Raw genomic sequence first — 17,806 nt, forward strand, 5'->3', positions numbered from 1 at the left:
TCTTTTCTCTGAGAATTCTCTTCTGTGCATGGATTGGGAAAATTACTTAAACTAACACATTGTGTAATATATATTGTTTCAGTGTGTTTGCTTGAGATTTTCCAATTTCTAAGACTTTCTATTTAAGACTCAAGTTCAAGGTAAATTGGAAATAAAAAAAAGAGAAAGTGACTTGCAGTTGTAATGGAAAACAAGAATTAGCTCTTCAGAGTATTTTCCTGAAAATATTATTACATGTTGTACACACACAAACACAGACAATAAAAAGGATTACATTATTTGACATGCATTTCAGAAGTTGACCTAGGAAAACTCAGCACAAAGGATGAGATTTTTTTCAGACTAAAAAATAATTTAGAGTGAAGATATCTACCAATTGTAATAATTAGCATTACTAAAACATTATCTGTTTCTAGAATTAGATTGTATTTGATCTAAACTTGTAGTATTAGATTCTGTAGACAGAATCAGAGATTTGTTAATAAATATCATCTCTACTTTTTAAAGGTTTTGAAAAAAGATCTTCAGAAAAACTTGTGGTCACTAGGCTTAGCTTTACTTTTGCTTTACTACTCAGCTTTGCAAAATGATAGTAATTATTTTTCTTCCTCTCTTAACAGGTATATTTTTAAGTTCAGCAATACTCACATTTAAACCAGATTAAAACCATGTTGAAGATGAAAAAATCAGCTTCAGAGCAGCAAAAGGAATTAGAATTTATATATTGTAGTCATGCCATTTTGACCATCGATAATTACACTATTTTTATGTTAATGTAGAAACCCCTTGAAAGAAGTATTTAAGCATTAATTATCTATTTACAAAATAATGGCTTTGGAAATGCAGTGAAAAACATTGAGCTGTGCAGGGATTCAGAACAGATGTCAGTTTTAAAAGACTGGGCATACTGAAAACAAATGTTGGTTTTTACTGCTGTTCTTAAATGTATGATGGCTTGATGCATTTATACATCCAAGGCTCAGACACAGAAAATTGCACTGCAATGCACTCTCCCAGTATTTCTCCAGTTCTGGGGAGTTAGGATGTCCTAGGATCTTCAGAATATTAAACTGGCTTCTGTGAGGAATATTTAAGTTGCATCCCTGTATTGGGAAGATGATCCAAAGGAACTTTTTTCCACATAGACTTCCTGTGCTAGTGATGAGAAGCTGTAGAGGTGATAGGTGCTAAAGCATTGTTCCTTCATTTCCAACTTCCAAACCCATGAGCTTCTGGGGGATGTCTTGAACTTTGTACTAATATTGAGCTTGCCTCCTTCCACTCATGCATTGAAAAGTACCCAAACTCCAGGATTCTGAGTCTGAGGTTTCATAAACACCAAGATCCCTGACCCTTCAAATGAGCAAGTGAATAAAAATACCTAGTCTTATCCCAGACTAGCAGACAAGGGTAGCTTTAGGAAGGCAGTGTGGCCCAGAAGTGAACAACCACAGAACTGGAACTGAAAAGATCTGGGATGTGAGTCTGTGAACTGTCATTGCAGAGAGATTTCAAAGAGCCTGAGGAAGACAGGCAACCAAATTCTAGTTAGTCATCTTCAGATTTGACAGCCTCTTTATTTTTCCCCCTTGTGAAATTGTGAAAATGATGCTTGATCCACCTACTACATGAATGTGTTGGAGGATTAATTATTCTCAGCACAGCACTTTGAACACCTATTGTGCAGCACTGTACACAAACATTAAACATGATTATTAGTGCTGTGCACCTCGTACGCTGACATGACACACGGCTCTTTGTAGTCTTCCCTTCCAGAAGGTGACAAGTGGGAGATGCTGAAAGCACCTCCGTGGGATCTGAAGATCTGAATAGGAATCTGTATCAGTGTGCACAGAGATCCATGTAGGAAGTGTAAAACGTTTTTTAATTGTTACTTTTTAACTCTGTTTTCCCAGCTCCTTCCTTTTCATGGTCCCCAGATACAAGTTGTAACCAAAACTAGAATATTTCAGGGGGTAGAAAAGATGTGGTAGGAATTATATCTCCTCAGAAAATTTAAGATTATAACTATCCCAGGAAGCAAAAAACGCCCAAACAGAGTTATGAAAATGGACTGTGACTTACATAGTCAGTGATTTTCAAGCCATCAAGTGCCATAAGCTGAGGGGACACATCAAAGGAAGGTTCAGTCCAGGCAGACATTGCAGTTGTGCAATTTTTTAGACATCTCTTACAGACCACAGGTGAACAGAAGGTGCAGATCCATGTAACCTTTTGTCTTGATTCAGTGCAGATACTCTAATGGCCTAGTTATGCATTGGGCTGGTTCTGCATAATTGCAGGGTAATTAAATAAACCAGGCTAAAAGGAAGCCACTTTTCCTTTAGAAGTAATTTTGACCAATTATATGTGTGTGGGTGGGTATAAAGCACAGTATATCAAAGAGCCTAAGTTGGATTATAATCAGGTGTTTTTTTAGTTTGATTTGCCTTCGTCTATTTTTAAGGAATCCTGTTTTATCAATGTGAGCAGTGTTTTATGTGTTTGCTGTTTTAGTGTTTGGTATAATTACTGGCTTTTTCAATGCTAGAATGGATAGAGCTGGAAGGTTACAGATGACTTCAGAGGGAGTGTTCATTTACAGTATTATTCCAGATTACACACCATACAAAAAGTATGTTAATGTGAATTTCCCAGACATCAGCACCAGTGTTTAAACACAGAACTGTCAAAAAGATGCTAAAAAGCAATCTGAGAGAGTTATGCAGTCTTTCCACTGTATCACTCACTGCTGTATTCTAAAAGGTTGAAATGAGAGGGAAGAAGCACTAAGTGGGCACTTACGTGATTGTCACTTCTTTTAATGAATACTAAAAATTTTGCTCAGTACAAAATACCGGGAAAGAAGCAAAACACATCTGCCTGTCCAGGTTTGCATTTAGCTCGGCAAAGTTGGGAGCTGATAACCACCGTGAGCTTCAGAGGAGGTGCAAAGTTGATAAAGATCCCCCACTTGGTACAAGAGGAGCCTGGATTATGGACACCATGAGTTTGCTCTTGGATTATTTGCAGTGTTGATCTGGTTTACTTGGTTGATAATAGAACAAGATGAACCCTTAATAACACAGACTTCCACTTTGAACACTCAGCTGCAGAGAAATAGCAAACAGACAGTGTTGCTCAGCAGGCTGCATTATGCAGCCTGTAGTCCAAGTAATGGTTCCCCAGCACTTCAAGTTATTTTGTAAAAATTATGTTCACCATAAAAAGAACCTACTGGAGTTTGGAAGTAAAAAATTGCTGCAATAATTCTGTAATTGGTGCATAAACATGCAAAAATTAGATGTTCGGTTGATTTTCTTAATTAGTAATCTGCAGTAATGAAAGGAATAAACAAAGATGTTCCTAGCTGAAGAAATATATATGTTCCTATACATATTATATTACCAGAACTGCTGTCATATTCTTATCCTGAACAAATGAAGGCTAAGAAACTTTCTGAGGAAGCTTTGCTGTAAACTGACAAAAACTCCATGGATGAAGTGAAAAAGTCTGTAAGATGATAACACATCTGGCTATATATAAGTTAAATATAACCTGAGCTTGTTGACAGTAAACTAATCCCACATTATAAGAAATTATATTGATGGAGGAAATTTAGGGCCGATGTTTTTGTGTAAGGAGTTGTTCTGGGAGCAGAGCCACTGTTGCCTGACTTCTTGGATCTTGTCTTATAGATCTGCTGTGGGTTCCAAGTTGCCTCATTTCTTTGAAACCTCTCCTTCAGATTGGGAATTATTTACCTTAGACACTTTCAGGAAATTCAAGGGAACATAATTACCTTTGAGATCTTTATATAGTAAATGGCTTTTCAATCTGCTGGGCAGTTTCAGATAGGCAGAAGTCTAAAGCATTGTACTTCAGAAGTTCCATATTTTCCCTAAGAAAAAAGATATCTTTTTCTAATACTGCTAAATTAAGGGCAAGATAATGTGTCTCCAGCATTTTATTGCATATAAGGGGAGATTACAAAATGGAAAGGGGAAAATAAGACAGGAGAGATAAAGGGTCATGTAGCCGAGAAGAAGGAAAAGGATGGGAGAAATCTCTTATCCCACATTAAGACAGAGGCTGACAGAGGTGGATGGTGGCTTGGAGCCCCATTCCAAATTGGCAGAAGGCAAAAGTTGAATGTGGCCTGAAAGAGAAAGCTCAGAAGCCCAGGGCTGAATCTGAGCCAGTGTGTTTCTGATAGGATTTTGATTTGTAAATGTTTCATTCCAAATCCAAATAGGATGAAGTGGATATAGGTTGATTATGGAGGAAAATAATTTTAGTTTCTTGCAAATTAAACATTATGAGAGTTAAAAACCCGAACACTTATTTTAGGGAAAAATAAAAAAATGTTGCCTAGAAATGAAATTTTTATTCACCCCAAAATATTTTAAATGGACATTTTGCTTAATTTTTTTTTCCTTGGTAATGTCAGAAAGACTGTGTGAATTTCCAAATATAACCCATTCCATCCAAGTGGCATTTTAATACAGAAAAAATATTTAGGTAAAATTTTTCCAACCGATTCTAGTTGCAGTTTATGACCAGATTAGAGGCATATTTTAGCAGAATCTTCTCAGGTGCCAAGAACAGAAGGATCCCTGGACTTTGGACAAAAACACTTGCCTTGTTTTGGCTGGTCAAGAGAAGAGATCAGACAAAAAATGTAACTTCCCCCAAATTCATAACTTTTCTTCTTTTTTTTCTTTGTTTGAAATTACATCTTTGACTCCCATAGCATATGTTCTTGCATGTGTTTCTTGGCACTCCTGAAGGGCAGATCTGTTTCTTACATGCTTCCTGCCTTATTTTTTTCTGGGGAATTAATTTTGTCCTGGATATGTGTGCAGGATTCCTGTGACAGCCATAATTTTTCTTTAATATCATTGTATACACAGAGCTTCTGTATTAATACTGCTTTGCTACCTGCCCACCAGCAAAGCCATATGCTAGAATCAAATGTTAATTGGTTATCAGTTGGGGATTTAGTCCTACTCATCTGCTAGATGGATAGATGAGAAACTTACACCAGAGTTAATGGAACATACTCTCTAGTCTTGTCAAATTGCCCGTCTGCCATAGACTTGTTCCATTACAATCAAAACACAAAATTCGGTTTGGATTTGTTTTAGCATTGCAGGTTCTTTAAAATTCTGGTTTGTTTTCAGTGTGGCTTGACAGGAGTCTAGAGAATCAGGGAGGATGGAAGGGACCTTTGGAGGATATTGAGTTTAACTTTTTCCTCAAAGCAGGCATGGTTAGAGATCAGAACCTTGGCCTGGTGAACTCTGAGTGCCTTTGAGGGAGGAGATTTCCCAGCTGCTCAGGGCACCTACTTCACTTTTTTACCATCCTCATGGTAAAATTCTTTCCTTGTAGCATGTTGTCACTTGTGCCTGTTGCTGTTTGCCATGCATCTCTAAGAAGGACTTGCTCTTGCATTTACCCAGGCTCAGGTGGTTGCAGACCAGCAGCAGGGTCTACCCTGCACCTTCTCTGGGTCTGAACAGCCTCAGATCTCAGTCTTTCCTCTCATCCCAACCACCTTGGCTGCTCTCTGATGGGCTTGCCTCAGTTTCTCAGGGACTTTTGTGTCACCAAAGAGCCCAGATAGGACCCCACACTCCAAAGGAGGTCTCACAAGTGCCACATGGTGGAGAAAGATCACTTCCATTGTTCAGCTGGTTTCTGAAAACTCAGCATGGTGATTAACACAGCCAGGGTGTCACGGCCACAAAGACTCCCTGCAGAGTCTTTTTGAGTGCAGTTACTCCATCCTGGGTGCAGCTGTGGGAATAACTGATGAACGTGGAAGCATTTGAATTATATATGATCAAGAGCTGTTGGGATAAAAAATGGAAAGTGTTTGTTCTAGGGCTGTACATAGGAACACAGCCATACAACAGCTCTAAGATTATGTGCCCTTGGGGATGTCCTGCTCCTAGCCAAGGAAGCCAGGGCTACAACTTGTGCAGAAATCTGTTCTTTACACATAACTTCACAGCAGCAGTGCCTAGGCAGGAACAAGATTTCAAAGATTTATACCTAAGTCTGACTTTGTAATTCATGAGCCCTCGGAGTATAAAGCAAAGCACATTCTAAAGTATTCCAAGGAGCAAAGTTTGAACAAAACATTGCTAAATCTATGAATAAGCAGCAGAAAGTACCCTGTTAGTAAAAAAATTAAGATTTGAAAGGTAAAAAGTAGTTAAGGAGACAAAGAAAAGAAAATAATTTTACCAAAGCCTGGTGTGGAATGAAAGAGTAAAACAAACAACTGAGATGCATACTCATCAAAAACACAGTTGTTAATTGAAAAGCTGACAGACCTGTAACTACAGCAGTGCCTCTGGCCGCCACTATAATAAATGTAACTGTACATTTAGAGTAATTTGCTAATTTGCCTAAGTAACAACCACAGACAGCAACATGACATAAATACATTAGTGAAAGCAACAACTATAACCAGCTCATACAGGTTCTTGGCTGCTAGATGGATGGATCAGATGAGCTGGAAAAGATTTACCGAACAGAACAGAAATGGAGCTGGTAACCACATTGTGGGATACAGGATTTCTTTATTCCTTTAAGGCCTGAAGATGCCCCATGTTGCAGCATATAAATAACATTTTAAACTTGTGTGTGTGTGTACACACCTAGAAAGCTTGTACAGGTGGAGTACACATCTGCTAAATGCCAAGTGTTTCAGAAACTAAACAGAGAAGCCTTTCCGGTAAATCATTGAATCTCGAACCTTTAACATGTAATTATAAATATCTGAAAAGAGTTTTTGGTAAATATTCTAAAGACATATATGTATTTGGTCCATAGGAAAGACTGGAATCTGTACCATCAGCTTTCCTAATACAGGTGTTCCAAGTGTCTGAAATTTGTATTTCAGAATTACCCACGTCTTCATCTGGCAAAGTTCAGCCCTGTGTCACCTCCCTTAGGCTAGCACTGTTGCGTCTTCTGCTTCCATAGCTCTGAATCACACTGTTGCATTTTATTCTGAAGTCCTACTCATGCCAACTTTTGCCATTGCATATTAACTGGTTTTTTGTGTTCTCTAAATAGCCTGCCTCCAGGTTAAGCTTGGGCCATCACTAAGGATTTTTAAGTTATCAGCAATGCATTTCTAAAATTAAAATCCCAAAAAATTGCTGTTACGCAAGGCGGGTTTAATTTTCAGTAAGATATTTCTTTCTGGTCCCAATCTCCTCTTCTGACCGTCTTGATCCTGATGCAAATTAACAGTGCAGAAACAAAGCTAATGAATGCAGCTTTGCACAGTTTCTCTCTTTGTTTCTTCCAGATGTGCTTAGGAGGTTTGTGCTGAGCTGTTTGAGACAGGCAATGCCAGCTCTCAGGGGCAGAATCCAGTGAATAACCAAATGCAGAGTCAGGTGAAAAGTTTCTGTTTCAGTGCTGCTCTCAGGAAGAGCCCACGTGTGTGGGCATATATATTCTTGCCTTCATCAGGAGGTTGTTCTAAGGTTTTTCACTAAATACGGGTTGTAAAATATTCTTGAACATGAGTCACTTTAAATTATAGTCTGCAGAGCTAAGGAAGTCACTGAGAAAATGGAGCAGGAAAAAAGCCATGGGATAGAGGCAAAGAGTGAGATTTCACTGTGGGATGTGGATTTTTGACAGCCAAACTGAGTCCATGCCTTGCTTGAAGGCTTGATATTAATGTCAGGGCACAGACCCCTCTGGCTGACCCAAGTTCTGAGTGTCAGTACAGGCTGACAAAGACCTCAGCTCTGGGAGAAGAGAGCTGACATGATTTTATGAAGCATTACGGCTGATCTTCTTTGAACCCTAATTTCTGTCAAAGAGTTATCATCACTGTCACAGTAAATGATACTTGCAGCACAAATGGCAATTAACTAGAAGTAAATAGTAGAGCAGAAGTCTGCAGACTGGTTTTTAAGGTTGATGAGTTGAAAGTAATTTCAACACATTAATGCTAAGCATGCTAAATCATAGTGTGCCATGAAAAAGACAGTAATGTCATTTACCTGAAATCAGCAGGAATTACAATAACATGTAGTAGGGGTAGGCTTGATTGTTTCAAATATGTGAGCGTATTACAGGAACCGATAACACTTTGTCTATCTGTTTGCTTTTATCAGATTTTTCATAAAACAAGTAATTTGTTTGTTTTTCACTGTTTTAGGTAGCCTGCCCTATGAGTACAAGATTGTGATAGCAGGAAATCATGAATTGACCTTTGACCAGGAATTCATGGCTGACTTAATCAAGCAGGACTTTTACTATTTCCCCTCTGTTTCTAAGCTGAAGCCAGAGAGCTATGAAAATGTACAGTCTCTTCTAACAAACTGCATCTATCTTCAAGACTCTGAAGTGACGGTGAGGGGATTCAGAATATATGGCTCCCCTTGGTAAGCAGGTTTTTAAGCATACATAAAAAAAATATTGTTGATTGCTACCACATCAGCCATTTTGTCTGCATCAGCTGTATTTGAATTGCTGTGTTAGGAAGAAAAGTAACACTCACTTTGATAAAGTTTTTATATTTTCTTGTAATGAATCATTTCTGTGACAAAATAATGTACTGTACTGTGGGTATGGTTAACCAAATAATGATGGGAAAAAAAGATGGTGTGCTTTTCAAACTCTCAGCCAGGAACAGTTGTTTAAAGTCCATGCAGGGGGCTTCTGTGTCATAAAATATGTTTTCTATCCTTGGTGAATTTATTTAATTACAGGTTAATTTTATCGCAAGGGTACATTCTTTTGACAATTTCTATCCTACAGAAAGTATTGGAGGTTCATTAGTGTGTACAGTAGTCACTTAATTCAGCAAGCTTATTTCAGCAACTCTGAAGGTCTTTTATTGCATATCCCTCAGAATCTTACTTTCTTTTATAAAGTAATAGCTTTCCTCAAGGTCTAGCTGAGCTTCTAAAGTCAACAACTCAGTGGCAGCTTAATATTTCATGGATTTTGCTCTACTGCATAGTGATCACTTAGAACCCTTGACAGTATTGAAGGCAGATGGACTTTGGTTCCTGACTTCCTTGTATGTGCTGCTTCTGTGTCACTTACTAATGTCCCATTCCTGTTTATTATTTCTGCTGATGGGCGATCAAATTGGATCTTTTGTGAGCATTTGGTACATGTTTAAAATAAGTAAAAATGTATTTTAAAAGGCAGGGTTTTAAGGGAATATATTATTCTTCCTTTTAACATCACATCAGGCTGAAATGTAGCAAACAAGTTGTCAAACCTGATGCATATACCCTGATGTGAATTTTCAGTGTGAATAAACTGTGAAATCTCTTGGATTTTTTTTCTTTTTTAGTGAAAATTGTCTTTTTCCCATTTGGTTACTTGAGATGGGTGTTAATTTTGTCTGAGCTTATTATTCTACATTTGTCTAGATTAGTTTCTCTCTTAAATGCACCCTTCTCTTTCTCCCTTTCAGACTTCCAGATCTTTCTGGTTTTTTTAAACCTACCAACCTGCTGTTTTATAGTTCATCTTCCTCTTGTGTGTACAATGTATGCAGTCAGTGTGCATTTTACTTAATTTTCCAAATTATTTGGGAAGATGTTAGATGGTATCAGTCCCAATATTAACTTCTGAGAAATGCCACTTGGCATCTTTTCCCATTTTGATGTTGAACTGTAAATACTGTAATTACGCTCTGTTTGCAATATGTCTGGCCACCTCATGTCTTCCTTGCAATGTTGGTAATCAGGCACCATATTTCCAGTGTCAGTAATAATTTTCTAGGCAGTGAAGTACCAAAAGTTGCATGGAAGTCTAGAAACATGAAATTAAAACAAAATACTGTCTATAAAGTAGCACTATGTAGAGGCTAAAGAGAACCACTTGAACTTTCTGTGTGTGATTAGATCTGCAAAAACCTGTTGAGAAAACCTTTAGTCCACCCACTAACCCATAAATAATGTTTCTGTAAAATCAGCTCTACCACATTCCCTTTGTGACAAATCCTGTCACTCTGCACAAGCTGCCTGACCTATCTGCCATGATCTATCCTTCAAATAAAAACAACGCTTTCCATCTCTTCTGCAACTCCAGGTCATGGCTACACTTCCACACTCCATGTTTTACAATGCTGCTAAATCATCTCCCACCCCTTTATGGTCCAGGAAGTTGAGTGTTGCGAGGTCTCTTGAAGATATTTGCATTCTCCGTCTGGGAGAGAGTCTTGATGAAAGTCTTTCAGCCACACTGAGCTTTTTTGCTCGCTATTCAGCAAGGCAGAATGAAGTTTCCACACCAATTGATGACGTGTCCAGTGGAAACATCAACAGTAGTAATAACAGCCCTTCATCAATCTGTCAGGGCAGCAGATGCAGAGTCCCATCAGCCAGGTTACCAGTCAGAAAGCCTGGGAAGGCAAACAGTTCTTGTGTGGGGTTTGACTAGCTGCTGCTGGATTCCAGGCTGTGGTACACTCCTGTGCCTAGTGAGCACCACTGTTCTTTGGTGTTTCTGTTGCTATACTTTGTTTGCCCTAAAAGGAGAGGTTTGTCATATCCTCTCTGGGAAATCAATCTCAGTTTCTTTCTACATCATAGTAATGTAATCTCTAAAAAGATACAGAAATTTGCTGAACTTTACATAGTGAATATTTTTTTGAACTAGCATTAAAAAGCTTGTCCACTAGAAAATATTTATCAACATAGTCAAAACCTCACAATTTAAGGTCTCAGAACTCCATAAGAAAGTCAAATTTCATGCAGTTGCTTGTCTAATATCCTAAAATAATTTTCTTTTTCTGCTTTAAAAATATGCACTTAAACTTTACATTTCTAGTTGCAGCACTGACCTTCTGTCTTTACATCACCTTTTGTAGAAATAATTAGAAGCTAGAGATTTCCCTCATTCATAAAACATGTTGATCAATAGTTGCAAAGTACTTTGAGAACACTGGAGTAAGGTCTGAATGAAAGCCAAGCAGCATTAACTTAGTGTCATTTACCTGTAGCCATCTGCATTTGTATAAATAACCTGTACACATTAGATTAACTTCTATTTAAAATGTTTTAGTTGCAAATTAAACCATGAGAGCTTGATTGGTTTGTATAACACGCCAGTCTCTAAGGTCTTTTAAATATGTACCACTTGTGTGTGGTTAAATATTTTTAATAGCACTTGGTATTTGTCTTCTATCTAAAACCAAGTGGTTATTTTTAATTGCACAGAAGAAATGGGACAGTGTTTTGTCTCAGAAACCAATGCTCTAACTCTCCTGGGCTCCAAGGGCAAGAATTCAAGTGCCAGATTGGGCCTCTACTCACTAAAAAAAATTTAACTGTCTTAATTGTTAATTACACAAGTATTATCATTGAGCAGGGAGCAGCCATTTTGAAATGCCACTTGCAATGCACAAAAGCAGCTACTTAGGAATTAGCGCTTGCAAAAACCATGTCTTGGACAGTGGATTATCAGGATAGATGATAAGGAGGAGAAGTGTGAAAACATTAGAAGTTTCATGAGAAACTCAGTAATACCAAGATTTTAAATGCATCCAGAGCAATGCTGACTGCAATGGGTAGCTGTTTGGCCTAGGGGCATGATGCTTCTCGCAGTGCTTATGGGGCTGGCTGCCAGATCTGGATGGATGAGCAGGGCACCAGTAAGAATGCAATGTGCTTCAAAGAATCCCAGGATGGCTCAGGCTGGAAGGGACCACTGTGGGGCAGCTGGTCCCACCTCCCTGCTCCAGCAGGACCATCCCACAGCACAGGGCACAGGATTGCGTGCTGAGGGGTCTGGAATATCCCCAGTGAGGAGACTCCACACCCTCTCTGTTCAATCTGTTCAGTGCTCAGTCACTGCCCAGGACAGAAGTTCTGCCTCGTGCCCAGGTGGAACCTCCTGGCCTCAGTCCCTGCCCGTTCCTCTGGTGCCATTGCTGGGCCCTGGAGCAGAGCCTGGGCCCTGCTCGGAGCCCTCCCTGCACACAGGGACACCCAGGGCTGAGGGCCCCTCTCAGCTGGGGCTCCTCTCCTGGCTGGACAGCCCCAGCTCCCTCAGCCTTTCCCTGCCACAGATGTTCCAGGCCCTGAATCATCTCTGCAGCCTCCACTGGCCCCAATCCAGGAGCTCCCTGTCCCTGCTGTGCTGAGGAGCCCAGGACTGGACACTGCTCTGCAGATGTGCCACACAGGGCTGGGCAGGATCACTCCTGACCTGCTGGCACTGCTCTTCTTAATGCACTTCCTTCAGTACAGCTCAGATGCTGGGAGCTGTTGGCTCTTCTTCAGTACAAAGGCTGGACACCCTGATTTATTTCTGCAAAAGCAAGTCATAGGAAAATGCACTCTGGTTTCATCCCAGCAAAACCCAGGGCATAGCCAGAACATATTCACAGACCAGCTGTAGTTGCTGTGAATGTAAAAGAGAAGACTTTAGTTTTTCAATAACATTTACTGTAAAAAGGAAAGCTTCTAGTTGAAAAGTACTTTTAAACTCCCCTTTTGTTCTGAACTGTTATGAAGATAGACAAACTGGCAGATCGAATAACTCAAATAATTCTGTGTAATAATTCTATATAATATACTTGGGACTGTTAAGATTTCCAAGGATGAAGCCATTTTCTAGAGGGTTTTCATTTATTTTTCAGTAACAAAAAAAAAAAAAAAAAAAAAAATCATGTAATAGAAGTAAAAATACAGCCAGCAGGAACACCAGAGAAGTGGCAGAGAAAACTCCCTTAGGTGTTTCCAAGACTTGGCTAGACAGTCATGGCTGACCAGATCTAGTGGTGGTGAGGTGGTGAGAGGTAGTGAGTGGTAGGTTGGGCAGGAGATCTCCAGAAGTCCTTTTTGAGCCATCTTTCTGTGATTCTGTCAATCCCACTATGGAGCTAGAACTGTGTGTGAGGCAGACACCTGAAATGGGCAGGTATCAACAAAGGCCTTGCAACAGGGAGTTTGCTGTTGTTCTCACACTCACTACAAGCAGTAGATGGTCCCTTGAAGCAGAAGGTCTTTGTCACCAGACAGCTTTCTTTGTTATCAGATAGGGTATTAACTCTATGACGTCATAATTAATGGAAAAATACTAATAATTTATTAGTGAGTATTTGAGTTACAGATTTTCAGCCTTCTATTGTAGTTCATCACTCCCTCCCAGTACTATGTTGCAGGTAAGAGTTTTTGTATTAGGCACAGCTTGAAGATAGACTATACCATCCACTCTTGTTTCTGTAACTGCCAAAGATTTTAATCGCACAATTACACACTGTGTTTGCTTGAAAAGACCTGATGCATTCAGTGCACAAGATCTGCTGTGCTTGCTGAACAAGTCCACTGTATATCAATCATTTTACAGTTCTTATTCAGAAATGCCCTGTAAAAAACAAATGCCTATAAAGGTGCATGTGAAATTTTGTATGGACATGGGAACAGGACTCTGAGGTTTGTAGAAAAGATGTGCATCTGCTAAAGGACTGTGTGTATGTTCTGATCCGGTGGAAAATGGTGAGTGGCCTTTCTGTTAAGAAGTGGATGATTGTGCATTTGTGACAGAATAAGAGTACATATTTTACTTGATGGTGCAAAAGAAATGCAAGTAGCATTTCTTTTGAAGGAGAAGATCTTCTAGCTTTCCATAATAGCTGTAAGCAGATGTATACAGCTGCAGGAGAAACTTTGGTCCTCCTGCTTTCAAGCAGGCATGCAAGGTGGCAGGAAAGCATGTTAACTCTTTCAGCACTTTTTTTCCATTTTCCACCATGTGGGAAAGGAAGGGACAATCACAACTCTCTTGCAAACATAGGACTGTTTCATTATTCTAAATGACGTATTGGTCTGGATAACTTAAAGAAGCACTTTTGGATGAGATTGCCTCCAGACTCTATCCAGAGTACATTTCTACTTGGCTTCAATTTTCTGTAGAGATCTATTCTTGTGAAACAGAACCTCATTTTTCTTTTTGCAGAAGTAAATTTTTTTTTTCTAGTGTCTATGTATTCTCATTTCCTCCTTCATTCTTTTGTTAAAGGCCTTATGAACTCCAGTAACTTTTAATTTCCCAGTCAGGGAAGATGTGAGAGCAAATATTAATGTCAGTCTGGAAAGGCATTTGTGACCATTTGTCCTGCAGAGACAGATGCCTGGGTTGGACTCCTGGGGTTTTGTAGGTTCCCTCCAATGGAGCGTTGATTAGATTTGGCCTGGTATGTTTACACATGGATCAACAGCTCTGGTACCACATTATTTTTCCAAAATTGGGAACTGAGGGAAGAAAGTTAAGGTATGTGGGAAGCAGTTTCTTTCTGTTCAAGTCGTGTTTTTATTGAGTTTAGCAAACTGGCTGAGGCCCATCCCATGAGCTCTGGCTTCATCAGAGAAGATGGATTAATTCCTTCCAGTTTAAAGAACATCAGCATGTAGGTTGCATTAGTATCATCCCAAAGCAGCCTTGACAGGGACCTTAATCTCCAAATCATCATCCCGCTTTGGCTGGAGAGCTGGAATTTGGTTCCAACCTGTTGTCCCTTTCTTGGTGTTCTGCAGTTGTCTGGACTATTCCAGCCAAGGGTCTTACTCAAGTTGTGCATCTCAGTTGATATTTTCTTGTCTGATTTATGTTTTATCACAGAGTAGGTGACTTTGTTATTTGACTTCTTGTCAAATGTTCTCTTTTTTCTTTCTGTGTGTGTGTGCACGTGTGCACATGCACTTTGCATAGAAAGGCTGGTAACTTCCATGTGTAATCAAAACAGTTTCAAAGAGCATGCAAAGGGCCAAACTGAGGCAGCCCTATTTTGGTTCCACACAGACTCCAGGCCTAAGTCTCCATTTCAGTGCCTTCCTCCTCCATCTTTTCAAGAACAGCTTTTCATTCCTCACTGAGCTCAGTTTCCATCAGCAAAGATTTATAGATTCATTTCATGAGAGAGACATGCTTTCATTTTGCCAGTGATGAATCACCTAATGTTTACTTTCTGGGACCTTGTACAAATTTTTAGTCATTGAGGTGAGCATCAATTAAAATGAAACTGTATTAAAATAATATATTGACTTCATTTAACATAATAAACCTCCCAAGCTGGGAATGTGGCTTCCATATAGAGCAGCAGCAGCAGCAGCAGCAGCTCAAGGTGTCACACTGTGGGTTTCACTCCCCAGAATTCACAGAAAAAACTTCTGCCTCAAAGTGACCATTCCAATTCTTAGTTCTCATGTCCCCTTTCAAATAAAAAAACTTATTTAGCATCTTCCACATAACAAAAATGTTTTATTACTGGACAAAACCATACTAGATGTTTTTCTTAGTAAAATATCTGATCCTTTTATGTTCTTTTTGTGCTGCACTCTCACTTGGTCAGAAGATAAAAATACAAATAACTGAAGTGCACTTGCTTCTGTACTGTTTCCTGAGGAAAATTCCCTCTAAAACACTTCCAAACTTCAGATTAAGTGGATTTCTGAGCAGATGGTTTGTTTTCCATGTCTGTGCTACAATTTTGTTTGGATGGATGCAGAAATCCTGGATGTGGATGAATTATAGACTGCTGGGTTTGGCTGCTCAGAAATATATTTTAAAAGTGGTAGATGTTCCCTGATTGTTAAAGTTGGGAACTATTTGTAGTTGTTTTAATTAGTGACTTTGAGGCAGGCAATAGAAGTGAGTAATTTAGGAAGACTTGATGTGGTTCTTGAAAAAAATGAAAGTAGTCAATGGGAATAATACTCTACTCACTATTTAGAAATGAGGCATCTCAGGTTTCAGAAATTTTTGAGAGAAGTTTGGCATCTAAGCCTACCTGATGTGGCTGTTTTACTGTGGTGAGAATGCTGAAGATATTTTCTTTCAGGCATTCAGTATAAGGTAGGTAAGACGTGACAGATGTGTAAGAAATAGCAACATGTTCAGAAGAGAAAAGTTCGTCCTCCTGTTAACATATATCATCATTCTGAGGCACACAGATACAGGTTTAATTTTATTTTAACAGAATGCTGGAGGGATATATTTTTTTTCCTCTTTCATACTTACAAGAAACCATTTTCCATTTTGGAAGTGGTGCTTCTAAAACTACTTAAAACCACACCGCACTTGTAGTTTAGTCTGCAGCATATGGAAGATCATAAGCATGGTTTTTCCTGCAAAATTATTTTGATCTATTAAGCTCAGCTGTTCAGGGAAAGCGGTGTGGAGAGCTGAACAACACTGAACTTCTGGACTGTGAAAGGTCTTCCAGTGGCAGAAAGTGAGATTTAACATCCTGCTGTTTTAGCATCAGGAATGGATCACTGGATCATTTTTCTCCTTATTTTTTCTTTTGTTTAACAACAACAAAAAATAGCTTAAATTGGTGCATTTGATGTGATAAATTTGTCTTGGAAAGCCTTTCATTTTCTGCATGACTTGAAAATACAGGAGATGTGAATGTCATTCAGCAGGCTCTGAGTATACAGGTGCTACTGCTTGTGTGAGCAATCATACTGAATTCAGGAGAGGTCTTTTTAATGAATACTTCCATACTAATTAAGTGACTGAAATGAATTAGCAAGAATCGTTAACATTTTTGGAAAAAGTGCATGGAAGAAAATAAAAATTTGTTAATTCCAAGTGAATTTTCTATGTTGAACGAGTATAGTTGTTATTAACTATATAAACTCTGCAGTAGGTATGTGAACAAATGAAAATGTGGACTGAACTACACCTATTGTAGTCCATAAATACCTCACAGTCAAACCAATAAGTTCTAGTTATTAGGTATTCCTGAGTCACAGCAGTTTAGAATATCACTTTTTTTTATTCTTTTCTTGTTGATGAACATTCCAGAAAATGTTTTCTCTCAAATAAAATTTCTTCTCAGCATTGCCTGGGGCTGAGGAGTCTGGAACAGAGCATCACAACACAGGAAAATCAGTACTCTAGAAACCTCTTGCCTGTTGTGTATTAGGGATATGGACCAGTTCCTTAACACATTTCACTGTGACCTCTTGCAGGGGGAGTGTAAGCAGTTAATGAAGCCAAAATAAGAGCTCACTTTGCAGTAGACCTCTTCCACCATGTCTGTACAAGTGTAGTATGTGTACAAGTGCATGTATGCTGAATATAGACCAGAAATTGTGTTGATTTCAACATAACAATTTTGGGAAAATCCTATTTCTTGTAATGTCTGAACATTTTGTGTGGCTTTGGATATCTTCATGTGAGTGGAGATTTGCATTTGCTTTTCAATGTTCCTCCCTTTAGTTAAATTAGAGAGCAGTTGAAAAGTATATTGCTTTAGTTTAATTAGCTTGGTAGGGAAAAGTCCTTTCTTGGGCAGTAATTATTAGTTGTATATTATTAAAAGGAAGTAGTTCACGTTCAGTTACTTAGCAGAAATAATTGAATCTTCTGATCCAGTAAACTAGCTCACTTTGGATTCAGATGGTTTTTAATTTAAGACCTGTAGAAGAGGAGACCTGTAATCTCACTATGGGGAATTGGCTTCACTTTCCTGCAGTCCATAAACCACAAGAGTGAAATTGCTATCCCCCACAGCAGTTTTCTCTTTATTTTTCACATTTGCTTGAAAGTTTAATTTTATGAGACAGAGCTGATTTTAAAGTTTAAAGTGCTTTTTTTGTTGTTGTTGTTTTGCTGCTTTTCCCCCCATTTTTTTTCTTCTTGAACAAAAAGACTACCAGCTCTGTCTGTAGTCTGAGCTGTAGTCCCAGACAGCAGCAATTTCAGGGTGTTTCAAAGATGTAAACACAGTTGGGCACTGTGATGAGCCCCTTGGCAATATTCCAAGAGAAGCACAAATAGCCAACTAGTTCAG

At 38.9% G+C, this 17,806-nt stretch overlaps 1 protein-coding gene across 5 annotated transcripts in view; it reads left to right on the top strand.

Moving 5' to 3' along the window:
• The window catches only part of MPPED1 (metallophosphoesterase domain containing 1), a 61,569-nt gene that overhangs the window by 22,563 nt on the left and 21,200 nt on the right, over positions 1-17,806 (top strand). For all 5 annotated transcript variants that reach the window (XM_058805860.1, XM_058805862.1, XM_058805858.1 and 2 more), the window contains one exon: positions 8,198-8,423. In XM_058805860.1, the coding sequence (XP_058661843.1) occupies positions 8,198-8,423 (226 nt within the window). The remainder of the gene's footprint in view (positions 1-8,197; positions 8,424-17,806) is intronic.

Source organism: Ammospiza caudacuta, chromosome 5 (genome assembly GCF_027887145.1).
Source record: "Ammospiza caudacuta isolate bAmmCau1 chromosome 5, bAmmCau1.pri, whole genome shotgun sequence".
Classification (NCBI taxonomy): Eukaryota; Metazoa; Chordata; class Aves; order Passeriformes; family Passerellidae; genus Ammospiza; species Ammospiza caudacuta.